The sequence below is a fragment of the Lepidochelys kempii genome, chromosome 21, assembly GCF_965140265.1.
Source record: "Lepidochelys kempii isolate rLepKem1 chromosome 21, rLepKem1.hap2, whole genome shotgun sequence".
Lineage (NCBI taxonomy): Eukaryota > Metazoa > Chordata > Testudines > Cheloniidae > Lepidochelys > Lepidochelys kempii.
This window is the reverse complement of record NC_133276.1, coordinates 12,517,149-12,531,976: the sequence shown is the minus strand read 5'-3', so window position 1 is coordinate 12,531,976 and position 14,828 is coordinate 12,517,149. Positions and strand designations below refer to the sequence as shown.

The 14,828-nt window shown below is 50.4% G+C and overlaps 1 protein-coding gene across 4 annotated transcripts in view; it reads left to right on the top strand.

Moving 5' to 3' along the window:
* Window positions 1–2,256: 2,256 nt before the first annotated feature.
* C21H6orf89 (chromosome 21 C6orf89 homolog) overlaps window positions 2,257–14,828 on the top strand; it is a 34,171-nt gene continuing 21,599 nt past the window's right edge. Inside the window, exons 1-4 of one of the 4 annotated variants that reach the window (XM_073319499.1) lie at window positions 4,686–4,871; window positions 7,136–7,203; window positions 8,366–8,573; window positions 12,722–12,887. In XM_073319499.1, the coding sequence (XP_073175600.1) occupies window positions 8,385–8,573; window positions 12,722–12,887 (355 nt within the window). In that variant the 5' untranslated portion in view covers window positions 4,686–4,871; window positions 7,136–7,203; window positions 8,366–8,384. Of the gene's footprint in view, window positions 2,338–4,335; window positions 4,644–4,685; window positions 4,872–7,135; window positions 7,204–8,365; window positions 8,574–12,721; window positions 12,888–14,828 lie in introns of those variants that run through there. The other 3 variants (XM_073319498.1, XM_073319500.1, XM_073319501.1) reach the window with 3 other exon arrangements.

Below are 14,828 nucleotides of genomic sequence, written 5' to 3'. Positions count from 1 at the left end.
AAGGGGTGTCGCGGGGCGGGGTGCAGTGGGGCAGAGGGCGCGGTGGGGAAGGGGTGTCACAGGGCGGGGTGCAGTGGGGCAGAGGGTGCGGTGGGGAAGGGGTGTCGCGGGGCGGGGTGCAGTGGGGCAGAAGGCGCAGTGGGGCGAGGGGTGCAGTGGGGCAGAGGGCGCGGTGGGGAAGGGGTGTCGCGGGGCGGGGTGCAGTGGGGCAGAGGGTGCGGTGGGGAAGGGGTGTCGCGGGGCGGGGTGCAGTGGGGCAGAAGGCGCAGTGGGGCGAGGGGTGCAGTGGGGCAGAGGGCGCGGTGGGGAAGGGGTGTCGCGGGGCGGGGTGCAGTGGGGCAGAGGGCGCGGTGGGGAAGGGGTGTCACGGGGCGGGGTGCAGTGGGGCAGAGGGTGCGGTGGGGAAGGGGTGTCGCGGGGCGGGGTGCAGTGGGGCAGAAGGCGCAGTGGGGCGAGGGGTGCAGTGGGGCAGAGGGCGCGGTGGGGAAGGGGTGTCGCGGGGCGGGGTGCAGTGGGGCAGAGGGCGCGGTGGGGAAGGGGTGTCGCGGGGCGGGGTGCAGTGGGGCAGAAGGCGCAGTGGGGCGAGGGGTGCAGTGGGGCAGAGGGCGCGGTGGGGAAGGGGTGTCGCGGGGCGGGGTGCAGTGGGGCAGAGGGCGCGGTGGGGAAGGGGTGTCGCGGGGCGGGGTGCAGTGGGGCAGAGGGCGCGGTGGGGAAGGGGTGTCACGGGGCGGGGTGCAGTGGGGCAGAGGGTGCGGTGGGGAAGGGGTGTCGCGGGGCGGGGTGCAGTGGGGCAGAAGGCGCAGTGGGGCGAGGGGTGCAGTGGGGCAGAGGGCGCGGTGGGGAAGGGGTGTCGCGGGGCGGGGTGCAGTGGGGCAGAAGGCGCAGTGGGGCGAGGGGTGCAGTGGGGCAGAGGGCGCGGTGGGGAAGGGGTGTCGCGGGGCGGGGTGCAGTGGGGCAGAGGGCGCGGTGGGGAAGGGGTGTCACGGGGCGGGGTGCAGTGGGGCAGAGGGTGCGGTGGGGAAGGGGTGTCGCGGGGCAGGGTGCAGTGGGGCAGAAGGCGCAGTGGGGCGAGGGGTGCAGTGGGGCAGAGGGCGCGGTGGGGAAGGGGTGTCGCGGGGCGGGGTGCAGTGGGGCAGAAGGCGCAGTGGGGCGAGGGGTGCAGTGGGGCAGAGGGCGCGGTGGGGAAGGGGTGTCGCGGGGCGGGGTGCAGTGGGGCAGAGGGCGCGGTGGGGAAGGGGTGTCACGGGGCGGGGTGCAGTGGGGCAGAGGGTGCGGTGGGGAAGGGGTGTCGCGGGGCGGGGTGCAGTGGGGCAGAGGGTGCGGTGGGGAAGGGGTGTCGCGGGGCGGGGTGCAGTGGGGCAGAAGGCGCAGTGGGGCGAGGGGTGCAGTGGGGCAGAGGGCGCGGTGGGGAAGGGGTGTCGCGGGGCGGGGTGCAGTGGGGCAGAGGGCGCGGTGGGGAAGGGGTGTCACGGGGCGGGGTGCAGTGGGGCAGAGGGTGCGGTGGGGAAGGGGTGTCGCGGGGCGGGGTGCAGTGGGGCAGAGGGTGCGGTGGGGAAGGGGTGTCGCGGGGCGGGGTGCAGTGGGGCAGAAGGCGCAGTGGGGCGAGGGGTGCAGTGGGGCAGAGGGCGCGGTGGGGAAGGGGTGTCGCGGGGCGGGGTGCAGTGGGGCAGAGGGTGCGGTGGGGAAGGGGTGTCGCGGGGCGGGGTGCAGTGGGGCAGAAGGCGCAGTGGGGCGAGGGGTGCAGTGGGGCAGAGGGCGCGGTGGGGAAGGGGTGTCGCGGGGCGGGGTGCAGTGGGGCAGAGGGCGCGGTGGGGAAGGGGTGTCACGGGGCGGGGTGCAGTGGGGCAGAGGGTGCGGTGGGGAAGGGGTGTCGCGGGGCGGGGTGCAGTGGGGCAGAGGGCGCGGTGGGGAAGGGGTGTCGCGGGGCGGGGTGCAGTGGGGCAGAGGGCGCGGTGGGGAAGGGGTGTCGCGGGGCAGTGGGGCGAGAGGGGGCAGTGGGGCGAGGGCCTGGGTGTGGTAGGGGTGGGACTGAGGGGCGCGGGGGGGGGGCGCTGGGGCGACGCAGGGGTCGGGGCCAGCAGCGGGGCCAGGGCAAGTGCGGCGTGGTGGGGGCGGGGCAGAGGCCGGGAGGCGCGGTGGGGGCGGGGCTGAGGGCGCAGTGGGGGCGGGGCCCTGGGGGGCGGGGGGCGGGGGGCGGGGCAGCCTTGGCGGCGCTGCGCAGCTCCTCGCGCCCGGCTCCCGGCCAATCGGCGGCCTCGGCAGCAGGAAGCAGGAAGCGCTGGGCGGGTCCCCCCAGCCGGGCGGAGGCAGGAGCACCCGGGCCTGAGCGTGGATGGGGTGAGGGGTCACGGGGCCATGGGGGGCAGAAGGGGAGCGCCCCGGGCGGGGTCAGGAGGCAGAGGGGCAGGAAGGGGCAGAGGGGAGGGGTACTGGGGCAGGAGGGGGAAGGGGCAGAGGGGAGGAGTACTGGGGCAGAGGGGAGGGGTACTGGGGCAGGAGGGGGAAGGGGCAGGAGGGGAGGGGTACTGGGGCAGAGGAGAGGGGTACTGGGGCAGGAGGGGGAAGGGGCAGAGGAGAGGGGTACTGGGGCAGGAGGAGGGATGGGGCAGAGGAGAGGGGTACTGGGGCAGGAGGGGAGGGGTACTGGGGCAGGAGGGGGAAGGGGCAGAGGGGAGGAGTACTGGGGCAGAGGGGAGGGGTACTGGGGCAGAGGGGAGGGGTACTGGGGCAGGAGGGGGAAGGGGCAGGAGGGGAGGGGTACTGGGGCAGAGGAGAGGGGTACTGGGGCAGGAGGAGGGATGGGGCAGAGGAGAGGGGTACTGGGGCAGGAGGGGAGGGGTACTGGGGCAGGAGGGGGAAGGGGCAGAGGAGAGGGGTACTGGGGCAGAGGGGAGGGGTACTGGGGCAGGAGGGGGAAGGGGCAGAGGAGAGGGGTACTGGGGCAGAGGGGAGGGGTACTGGGGCAGGAGGAGGGATGGGGCAGAGGGGAGGGGTACTGGGGCAGGAGGAGGGATGGGGCAGAGGGGAGGGGTACTGGGGCAGGAGGAGGGATGGGGCAGAGGGGAGGGGTACTGGGGCAGAGGGGAGGGGTACTGGGGCAGAGGGGAGGGGTACTGGGGCAGAGGGGAGGGGTACTGGGGCAGAGGGGAGGGGTGCTGGGGCAGGAGGGGGAAGGAGCAGAGGGGAGGGGTACTGGGGCAGGAGGGGGAAGGGGCAGAGGGGAGGGGTACTGGGGCAGAGGAGAGGGGTACTGGGGCAGAGGGGATGGGGCAGGAAGGGGGATGGGACAGGAGCGAGGATGGTGGTAACGAGACATGGAGAGAGGCAGGAGGGAAGGGGGCATCAGAGGGGTGGGGTTACTGGAGGGGGCAAGGGAGGGCAATGGGGATAGTGAAGGGGGAGGAGAGAAAGCGGGAAGCGCCTGGGTGGGGGGGGGTGTGAAGGTGCTGGGGGCAGGGCAGAGGGGTGAGCCTGATGGCCCAGGTGCACCTGGGCCAGTGGAGGTACAGACGGATTCCCAGGGCACCCTGCCCCTTTGCTGCAAATCCCAGTCAGGGAGCCCATGTGCCCTTGCACCAGCTGCTGGGTGTCCTAGTTCCCTTCTTAGCCCTGCTGCGCTCCAACTGTGGAAAAATGAGAAGTGCGGAGCAGAGAAAAGGCCTTGGCCTTAGTGCAATAACAAACCAACCTGCAAGTGTTTGCACTGCAGCTCTGGGGTGGGGGGGAAGTGATCCCTTAAATGGGGTACCCTCAGGCAACAAAGGTCCAAAATTTCAGTATTGTACCAAAATACAAAATTTCTAGCAAACCTGGTGTCAGCAGAAGTAATCTAATTAAGGAACAAAATTTGAAGGCAAATATTTAGGTTTTTTGTTTTTGGCCTTTCAGCATATTGCTGTCGTGTTTTGCAATCCAGCATGCTATTGCATGAGAGCCAAATGCTCACAAGGGCTCTGATGCTGCAATTGGATCCCTGCCCCCATGCAAAGCCCCATGGTCTTAAACTGGGCTCTGTGCGGACTCAGGTGCAGGATGGGGTCTAGCTTTCTTTTTCTATTGCTCATGCAGAGTGAGGCACAGATGGGAAACTGACAGCATAAATGGTGAAATGTAAATTTGATTTTTAAAATTTGTTCAGCTTTAACAATCTTGGGTCTTATTAGTAATGTAGGTGAGGAAACTTGTCTTTTAAAAAAAACAATGAGGAGTCTGGTGGCACCTTAAGGACTAATAGATTTATTTGGGCATAAGCTTTCATGGGTAAAAAACCCACTTCTTACCCACGAAAGCTTATGCCCAAATAAATCTGTTAGTCTTTAAGGTGCCACCGGACTCCTTGTTGTTTTTGTGGATACAGACTAACGCAGCTACCCCCTGATACTTGTCTTTTAAAAATGATTTTTAATCCAATAACATCTGTTTTAAAATAGATTGCCACTTTAGCCCAGTTTCTGCAAACACTTATGCACACGCTTAACTTTCAGCACGAGCGTTCACGTTGAAGTCAGTGGGACTGCTCACATGCATGAAGTTGAGCAGATGTTTAAATGTTTTCAGGATTGGAACCTAAGGGCATGATCCTGAATAGAACCTTGCAACCCAACCCGAACCTGACGGGACCTGACTGCAACTGTCTGGCTCAGGTCTGGTCATCTCTGATCACCTTTTCCTGACTATGGGCTTGACGCGTTGTTCTACTGTGTACCTCACTCCTGTTGGCCGCCACATCAGTGCGCTGCTGCGTATGCTGCTGCTCTTGTGTGCTGACAAGTCACACCCCCTCTCCTGCTGCAGGAGGTGGCCAGAGATGGATTGCTGGCACCAGGCATAGGGAGTGGGAAGCTGCTACCAGGCCAAGCCCCAAGCTCAAGGTGAAATGTCGGGTTCAGGTCTGAAAACCTCTCCACACTCTCAGGTTGGGTTTAGGTCAGTTGTCCTCCGCTCGGGTTTGAGTCCTGGTCCGGCTTTAAAGTTAGGCCTGAGCAGACCTCTAATCCTGACAATACCTGCGTGTGAATCACTTTAATCTCATACATAAGTGTTTGCAGGATTGGGGCTTTAAACTATAAATTCTTCAGTTTAGTTAGTTTAGGTCCCTGATTCTCACTGGCTCGCTACCATAAATAAGTATTAAATAATAGTAATAATTAATAATAGTAACCCTGATGGCTTTCCAATAAATAAAAGCCAGAAACAAAACGTAAAGACTGTTATTTCTCTAGTAGGCTTAGCCGTATAAGATATAGAAGATTTATTTCCTACATGTATATAGCAACTAAGTAGAAGAGTTAGTCTGTCATTCTTATTTCATAAATCATGTTGCATTGATCTGAAAGTAAATAATGGATATTTTTTAAGGCATTGTTTATTTTTAAAACAATGTTAGACAAGTATTTTATTTTCCAGTAGGGAACACAGATTACTGTTGACTTTGCTAAGGAAATGTGAAAGGTTTTCAATACTAGTATGTGATTTGTAGGTGTCTTCTTCAATTATGCTCCCTAATAGTGGATACTCATATGGGGGGGCTAGTCTTAGGACATATCTCAGTATTTTTGACACTGATGAGCTTCTGCTACTAGGGAAAGGAGAAAACTTGCGCTATGTGACACTTACTGTAAGGATATCTGTCATGAGCTGCTGCATGGAATTGCTGTCAGCAGCTACAAAACAAGCGCTCAATTCTGCAAGCTCTTTGTGCACAGATTTCATTGAATTCACTGGAATTCTTTATGTGGAGGGCTCGCAGGATTGAGCTCTGGCATTTCAGCAAATGATACAAAGAGCTATACAGGAGCTACAGAGAAGCTCAACGACCTTTCAATCCATTTAGTACATCGCTTGCGGTTCCAGTGTCAAGGCAACTAGAACAATCATTAAAGTTGAGCAAAGACCGTTTAATTTTCTGCAGATGCTCTGGCTATTGCTTATTTTGTGAATCAGTGTGTTATATAAATGCAAGAGTCAGTACAATAATATTATTTTTATAGAGCCAGTTGTTTGTAAAGCATCTAGTACATAGGTAGAAAAGGTACCTTTCCTAGAGAGCTTGCACTCTATAATCCAATCTTCCCCATGCTAGCTCCTGGATGTACGGTGGGATTCACAAAGGTGCTTAGGCTCCTAACTCCCATGAAATCAATGGGAGTGAGGCACCTAAATACCTATGGAAATCCCACCCAGAATGCTTACTACTCAATGGCGCTACTCATAAAAGTAAGAACTAATTACATCTTGTAGTAAGCATTTGCCTGGTCAGGTCATAAATTAGCATGAGGAATAAAGACTGGAATAAGACAAGAAGCAGAGCAAAGTGGCATATATCCCATTCCATCTTTTTTTTTTTTAGATTGCTTGTTAGTGTTTCTGATATTGCAGGAATGGAGGGTAGAAATGTCATCACTTGGTTCTAGTTAATTGCTAAAGCTGGAAGGCTAGGAAGCATAATTTTCAGATGACTTCTTTAAGGACAACCAGATTTCAAATTTGGTTGCCTAACAAGGAAACGTGATTTCTTGAATCTTTCTTTTTATTGTGGGGGGAGGATTAGCAAAAATGAGTTGCTATGTAAAATATTTTTCACTGTGTGTTGTACTGCCCTTTGCGCCCTCCAGGACAAGCTGCCGAATTGATCTGTGGTTTTTAAAATACCGGATGAGTTGAGCGATTGGTCAGCGAATACGTGTATAATTAGCCATGTACACTGGTCTCATAATAATGCTGTAGGGAGTGTATCAGGCAGAGCGGAGCCAGAGGAGGAATTTCATGACTTGGTGGACAAGCTATCCACTCCTGCAGTTGGGTGGTGTTGAGAACAAAAGTGAGGCAGGAGCCCTGTTTCTGTTCTCAGCTTGGAGTGAGCCTGAAAAATCTGTACACCTAGGATTTTCACATGCGGGAAAGCACCCTCCGTGCTGGGCTGTATGTGATTAAACTTCCTCTCTCTAAATAGATTTTTGGTTGCCCTAGTCTAGTGGATAATAGAATTTTCCAAGCTCAGAATTAAGAGCTAGGGGAAGGCCCTATATCCAGTCCCCTCCCCTCCAGTGCAGGATATTCATAAGTTTTTATGTGAGTCTCTAATGATGGAACAGTTACAGTCTCAAATGGGTTATTTCCTTATGTCTTTCTACAGCCCATCCCCATTGTACAGTGTCCAGTACAGTGGAGTCCCGATCCATGACTAGGGATCCTAAGTACTGGGTAATACAAATAATTAATATCTTTATGTTATAAGGCTCGGCTATTGTGAAAGACAGGGGCAGTGTTGTGGGAATAAATTTCCTTCACGTATCCTGCTGTTCATCACTGTTCATCACACATCCTGCTGGTCCTCATGTGAAAAGTTTTCAGTGGTAGCATATGATTTGTATATGTCACAAACTTCCCCGCTTAAACTCCATGGTCGGGAATAATTTGCCCTCAAAGGTATCAGAGGGGTAGTCGTGTTAGTCTGTATCCGCAAAAACAACGAGGAGTCCGGTGGCACCTGCCACCGAACTCCTGGTTGTTTTTGCCCTCAAAAGCCATTTTGTCTCTTTCTTGTATTTGCAAGGAGTCTCTCGCTGTAGTACTTGATTGTATAGAGATGCCATATGTGTGAATCACTTGCAAGGAAACGTAAAGGAAGAGCCTAGTACTGTGAACTCTTCCTGCTTGCAGCTAGCACATATCGTATTGCTAATACCCAACAATGAGCTGGCCTTGGAATTAAATTGCAAGAATTTAAATAGTAAAATCGTGACCCTCCGCTCACCTGTGCTACTTATTTTTAACAAGGAAGAGGACAGAGGGACAAGGGATTTAATGAACAAAAGATGTGCTTGGTTAAAATAAGTGACTCACTAAAGCTATAACAGAAGAAAGCGTGGCCAATGCACATGCTTATTGTCTTCCATATTCCAAGGTTGACAGTGACCTTCAATGAGCAGTACGTTTTATGGGCCAGATCTTCAGCTTGGGTAAATGGATGTAGCTCTATGGATTTCAGTGAAGCTATATCCGTTTACACCAGCTGAGGATCTGGCCTTTTATCTCCATTTTCTGCCTAGTATCCTTATTAAATCTCATGACCCATAAGGCTGTAGTTTCTTCTTTCTTATGATCTGTAGGAGACACAGATGCAGCAAAGGAGCTTAGGGCTGCAGCTAACTGCTCTCAGATGAACTCCCTTTATGTTTGAATGAACTCTCTCTTTCTTTGGTGACAACCGGCTTTGCAGCTGTGCTGCCTTCCTTTCTCATTTAAAACCTTGAGGATGTGCACTGTTCTGTGGAGGGTGGCCTTGGGCTCTGTGTGTGTGTGTGTGGTGATGGGGAGCTTTTGAAGGTTTCTTGTTGCTTGACTGTGTTCAATCCCCTCGCAGGGATTTTTCACTGGTGGCCATGGAGCTTTCTGCCAGTGAGCTCAGCATTTATGACAAGCTTTCGGAGACCATTGACCTGGTGAGGCAGACTGGACACCAATGTGGAATGTCAGAAAAAGCCATTGAGAAGTTTGTCAAGCAGCTCTTGGAAAAGAATGAGCCCCAAAGGGGACCCCCCCAGTACCCTCTCTTGATGGCTCTCTACAAGGTAAGCCATCTTTCTGACCTGCAGGGATAGGAGATGTTGACACTTATACATACGTGCCTTTTGAGGATTTGACGTTCTTCCTCTACATAATGGCATCTGAGGCTTGTATTTCCCCATGATTAAATAATAAAGGCACAATTGGGAAACTATCCCAATGAGAAGGAAAGACAGGAAGAATACTAAGAGGCCAGTGTGGCTCTATCAGGAGCTCTTTAATGACCTGAAAATCAAAAAAGAATCCTACAAAAAGTGGGAACACGGACAGATTGCTAAGGAGGAGTATGGGAGAATAGCACAAGGATGTAGGGATAAAATCAGAAAGGCTATGGCACAAAATGTCCCCCAGCAAGGGACATAAAAGGCAGTAAGAAGAGGTTCTATAAATACATTAGAAGCAAGAGAAGGACAAAGAGAAGTGTAGGTCTTCTAATGATGGATATCATCAAGAAGGCTAGCAGGTTTAATGCCTGTTTTGCTTCAGTCTTCACTAAAGTAAATTGTAATCAGATTCTTAAGGCAATTAATATTCACAACAAGGAAGAAGGAATGGATAATAGATGTATTCAGATAAGTTAGACGTATTCTAGTTGATGAATTGATGAACTGATGAAATGCATCCTAGGGTATTTAAGGAACTAACTGAAGCAATCTCGGAACCATTAGCCATTATTATTGAGAATTCATGGGGGATGGGTGAGGTCCGAGTGGAGGAGGGAAAACATAGTACTCATCTTTAAAAGGGGGAACAAAGAGGACGCAGGGAATTATCAACCAGTCAGCCTAACTTCGATACCTGGAAACATACTGGAATAAATTGTTAAACAATCAATTTGTAAGCACCTAGAGGCTGATAGAGTCGTAAGTAATAGCCAGCATGGATTTGTTAAGAATAAATCATGCCAAAGCAACCTAATTTCCAACTTTGACGGGGTTACTGGCCTAGTTTGATAGAGGAAAGCTGTAGACATGATGTATCTTGATTTTAGTAAGGCTTTTGATACAGCCCAACATAACTTTCTCATAAACAAACTAGGGAAGTATGGTCTAGATCAATGGCTCTCAGCCTTTACAGATTACTGTACCCCTTTCTGGAGTCTGATTTGTCTTATGTACCCCGAAGTTTCACTTCACACTTAAAAATTACTTCCTTACAAAATCAGACATAAAAACTCAAAAGTCTCAGCACGCTATTACTGAAACATTGCATACTTTCTCACTTTTACCATATAATTATACAATAAAGCAATTGGAATATAAATACTGTGCTTCCATTTCAGTGTATAGTATAGAGAGCAGTATAAACAAGTCATTGTCTGTATGAAATTGTAGTTTGTACTGACTTTGCTAGTGCTTTTTATGTAGCCTGTTGTAAAACAAGGCAAATATCTAGATGAGTTGATGTACCCCCTTGAAGACCTCTGCATATCCCCAGGGGTATGTGTACCTCTGGTTGAGAATTACTGGTCTAGATTAAATTACTATAAACTGGGTGCAAACTGGTTGAAACACTCTTTTCAAAGACTAGTGATCAATGGTTTGCTGAAAATCTGGGGGACATAACTAGTGGGGTTCTGCAGGGGCCTTTCCTGGGTCCAGTAATAGTCAATATTTTCATTAATATGGAGTAGAGAGTATGCTTATAAAATTTACAGATGACGCCAAGCTGAAAGCGTTGCAAGCTCTTTGAAGGATAGGTAAGTCAAAATGACCTTAAATTGGAGAATTGGTCTGAATTCAACAAGGTGAAATTCAATAAAGACAAGTGCAAAGTACTTCACTTAGGAAGGAAAAAAATCAAATGCATAACTACACAATGGGGAATAACTGGCTAGGTGGCAGTACGGCTGGAAAGGATCTGTGGGTTATAGTGGATCACAGAGTGACTAGGAGTCAACAATGGGATGCAGCTGTGAAAAAGGATAATATTCTGGGGTGTATTAACAGGAATGTCATATGTAAAACACAGGAGGTAATTGTTCTGTTCTACTTGACACTACCGAGGCCTCAGCTGGAGTACCCTGTCTAATTCTGGGTTCCACATTTTAAAAAAGTTGTGGGCAATTGGAGAGAGTCTAGAGGAGAGCAACTAACATGCTAAAAAGTTTAGAAAACCTGACTTATGAGGAAAGATTTAAAAAAAAAAAAAAACCCACGTTGGCATGTTTACTTTTGAGAAAAGAAGAGTGAAGGGAAGGACCTGATAACAGTCCTCAAATATGTTAAGGGCTGTTATTAAGAGGACAGTGATTGATTGATCTCCATATCTGCAGAAGGTAGGACAAGAAGTAATGGGCTTCATCAGTAGTAAGAGAGATTTAGGTTAGATATTAGGAAACACTTTCTAACTATAAGAATAGTTAAGCACAAATAGTACTCCTGGGGGAATTCTGCACCAAAAAATTAAAAATTTTGCAAAATTCTGCATATTTTATTTGTCAAAACAACACAATATAATCACTCCAGTTTCAATTATTTTGGTAACTGATTTCAAAATACAGTAAGTATGTCAACAATACAGACAGCAGCAAAAAAGATTCCCCCAGGAGTAGAGAGTTAAAGAAACCCTTACAACAACAACCCAGTTCCAGTTGTAAAGAATTGGAGGGGACTCTGTGGGGCGCCCAGACATCAGCACCCCCCTCATCGCAGAGCCAAGCTGCGGGGCACTCCCCGGCTCTGCAGAGCCCAGCCACAGAGCACCCCTGCCTTGACACTATCACCTCCTTCCCCTCCAGATTCCATCCACTGGGCACCCCCCAGCCCAGAGACCAGCATCCCGTTCACCCAGAGACCAGACACCAGCACCCTTCTCCCCCTAGAGCCTAGCCACAGGGCACCCCGCTGCCCAGACACCAGCACCCCCAGAGCCTGTACTACCCCCAGCTTCTTTATTGTCCTGCCAGGGGACATGGTGCAGCCCTGCCCTTCCTCACCCTTTGCCAGAGCTGGGTCTTCGGGTCCCTCTCCCGTCCCTGGGAGAATGAGGATCAAGCAGAGCGAGCAGCCACCAGCCCAGCCGGGTTTGGTGTTCCGCTCACTGCGAGCTGGGCTTTGCAGAATCCAGGTGCCCATCTTGGCAGCCAGCAGCTCTGTAGGCCCAATTCTGCAGGGAAAACAGGGAATTTTGCAAAATTCTGCATTGTGCAGTGGTAGAGAATTCCCTGAGGAGTAAAATAGGCTTCCAAGGGAGGTTGTGGAATCCCCTTCATTGATGGTTTTAAAGAACAGGTGTTACAGTGGTTGAGGTTATTTGGTCCTGCCTCAGCGCAGGGGCTGGACTAGACCTTGTGAGATCTCTTCCAGCCCTACATTGACTCCCCATTGATCCTGCACCTGTCTGCATCTGTTTTCTCATCTGTAAAATGGAGATGCACCCTCAAGAGGTTTAATGGTGGGAAAGTGCTATATAGGTTCAAAGTAAAGTGTTTATTGGGTAGGGGGGTGGGTAAAGGAGACAATTTCCAGTAGGGAGTGGTCAGATATTTGCTACAATGATAAGAAATTTCACATTAAAAATACTACTGGATATAATTTTATAGTCCTCTTCTACAACTGACTCTAGAGCATTTTTTGTCATCAAAAGAAGTCTAGTTTTGTCATTCCCAAGAATACACAATGCTACATAGTGAGACTGTGGGTCTTCTGATTTGTATTCCTAGTTCTGTCAACTCAGTATGATTTCTTTGGGGCTTATTTTGGCTGATTGTACCAATGAAGTAACTCCACCAGAGTGTTTTGAGGCTTGGTTAATGCTTGCAAAGTGCTTTGAAATCCTTGCATAAAAGGTGCTACGGAAGTGCAAAATATCTGCTAAGAGACTAGGAGTCTAGAATTGTTCATGGAGATCCCTGGCTTTTCTGATGGAGAATGTTGGTACTTAAGTGTTAAACAACCCCCCATGTCTGCAGATGTTTGTTTAAATACCAATTATCTTCATTCTTGTACAGCCCCAGTGAACGGAAATGAATGAGAAGTCTACACCTGTATGCAACTAGCATTGCTGTTTAAATGAGGTGTCTCAGCGGAAGTTAAAACACACACAACTCCGACACTAGAACCCTTCTTCGTACCTGGATGGAGAAAGTTTCCATTCTGAAGATGACTTCTTCTTTCAGTGTAATTAATCACTTGCCTGTCTTCTCTCACAGGGCCTGCTTACCCTGGGGTTAATCTTGCTAACTGCGTACTTCATGATGCAGCCGTATAGCCCTTCGCCACCTGAAACCACACTCTCCAGAGCCCATGGCTGGGGCTTCCTAGTTGGTCACATCCGACTGCTGTCTTTGCCTATTGCCAAGAAGTACATGCTGGAGAGTAAGGAAATAATTTCTTTGCTGTTGCATAACAGGTGTAGTGAGGCCAGAAGGACAATTGACTCTGAGTTGAACAGTAACTGCACATGCCCGTTGAATGTTTCACTTTCCACCAAACTAATAACACTTTACTGTGATGGTACCAGTCTTGTTTCTAGCACCATATTTACATGCAATCTGGTTTTATCAGTAGCCAGAGCATGAAGTTAGCCTGAAAAAGATTCCCCAAAGCAGTTTCCAGTGTGTAGATCTAGGCTAGGGTGTATCTTCTCTATTAATTTTTTATATCAAATCCTTCTTGCATGTTCTCTTCTAGTACCAAAGACTCTGGTAGAGAAGTTCACTTTCCCTCTACCAGCATATAAAAATGGTGTCCTTGCTTGAAGTGGCTCGGTAGGATACGCAGATATTGCAGTGATAGAAGTACAGTGAGGGCCTTGATAGATAGATTTGCCTGTAAACACTGCCTCTTCATTCTCAGTTAAGCCAAGCGACCTCCCACTTGCAAATCAAAGACCCTGGTGTTTGTGAATAGAAGTTTGAAATGCCAGCCTGCAGTTCTGATTGGTTTAGGGAAAGGCAAGCTTTGCCCATTAGCGTGTTGGGAGGAGACTCTGGGCTTGATAACTGCAGCTTTTGTACCCCTAGAACTCCCAGGGAAGTCAATGGCAGTTCAATGCATGGGATATTAGTGCACTGAATCCGTGATTAGATGTGTCCATGTCACAGTGATGAACACAGTGTAAATGCCTAGATAGACATAATAGGAATGGAAAAGTTTGCGCTGAGTTCTCATTTCCATTCTAAGTCCATTTCCACCAACCCAGGGGACCATAGGTGGGCAGTAGTGTAGGGTCCTGTGGTAATTTTGATAAATCCCTCCTCCAGACTTCAGTAATGGCAATAAACTTTTCAGTTATTCTAACTGAGAAGGTGGCGTGATAGTGATCATCTTGCAGCTCATTGTAAAGCAAAGGCTCAAGTTCTTGCCCTGAGTTGGTTTATATTTAGCGTCAGCGGTTCATTGTGTCCGAGTTCCATTATCTGGCTTTGAACTTCCTGAATTAGCTAAAAAAGACCCTCTGAAATGCCAGCTCCATTCTGCCTTTTCTGAGTGTCTCTCTCTGTTCCGTTGACATAAACACTAGACGGGCTATTGATTGAATCCCATGTGGGTGGGTCATGTGGGTGATTCATTTCCTAGCTTGCAAATTGGGATTTCATGGGCAAAAAAAACAGAGGTGAAGGAGAGGCCTCTGATTCCACACTGCCACTGGTAGCCTGCTTATCTAACTTTCCCTATGTGTACTTGCAAAAAATGTCCTTGATGCCCATAAAACGTGTCTCGACTTCTCTGCTAGAAAGAGAAACACAGCTGATAGTTCTAGGTTTTAAATTTTTTTTAACATGATCTAGTTAATAAAATGCCCAAATACTTTTTAAACACTGTCAGATGCTGCAATTTGTATGTATGCGGTTGTCTTGAGTGGGGAAAGGACAGTAAGGGTTCCTGGCACTGTGGGAAATATCTAGGAAGGAGGCGAAGTCCCAATTCTGCTTCTGTTGAAGTCAGTGAACATCTTCCTATGAGTTCAGTGGGAGCTGGATCAGCCTTTTTATGTTGGGGTGAATGGTAGGAGATGGAAAGGCATCCTAAGGGAATAGGAAAAGCCAGGGACTCTGGGAAGTTGGGAGAAGGAGCTGTTTAAAATTTTTCAAGTACCATAACTTCGCATGGATTTTAAATCTGTTCTAGACGGTGAAGCAGTGTGGTTTGACTAAATCCCAGAGGTAAGGAGAGGAGGAAAGCAAGGAGTCAAAGATAACCCCCCAGGCTTTGCAGATCGAGTGCTGTTGGGACTGTTTCATTTTGAGGGGGTTATTTTTGTGTGCCACCTATATGGTAACCAGAGCACCCAGACTTGTGCTCTGCAAGGTAGCT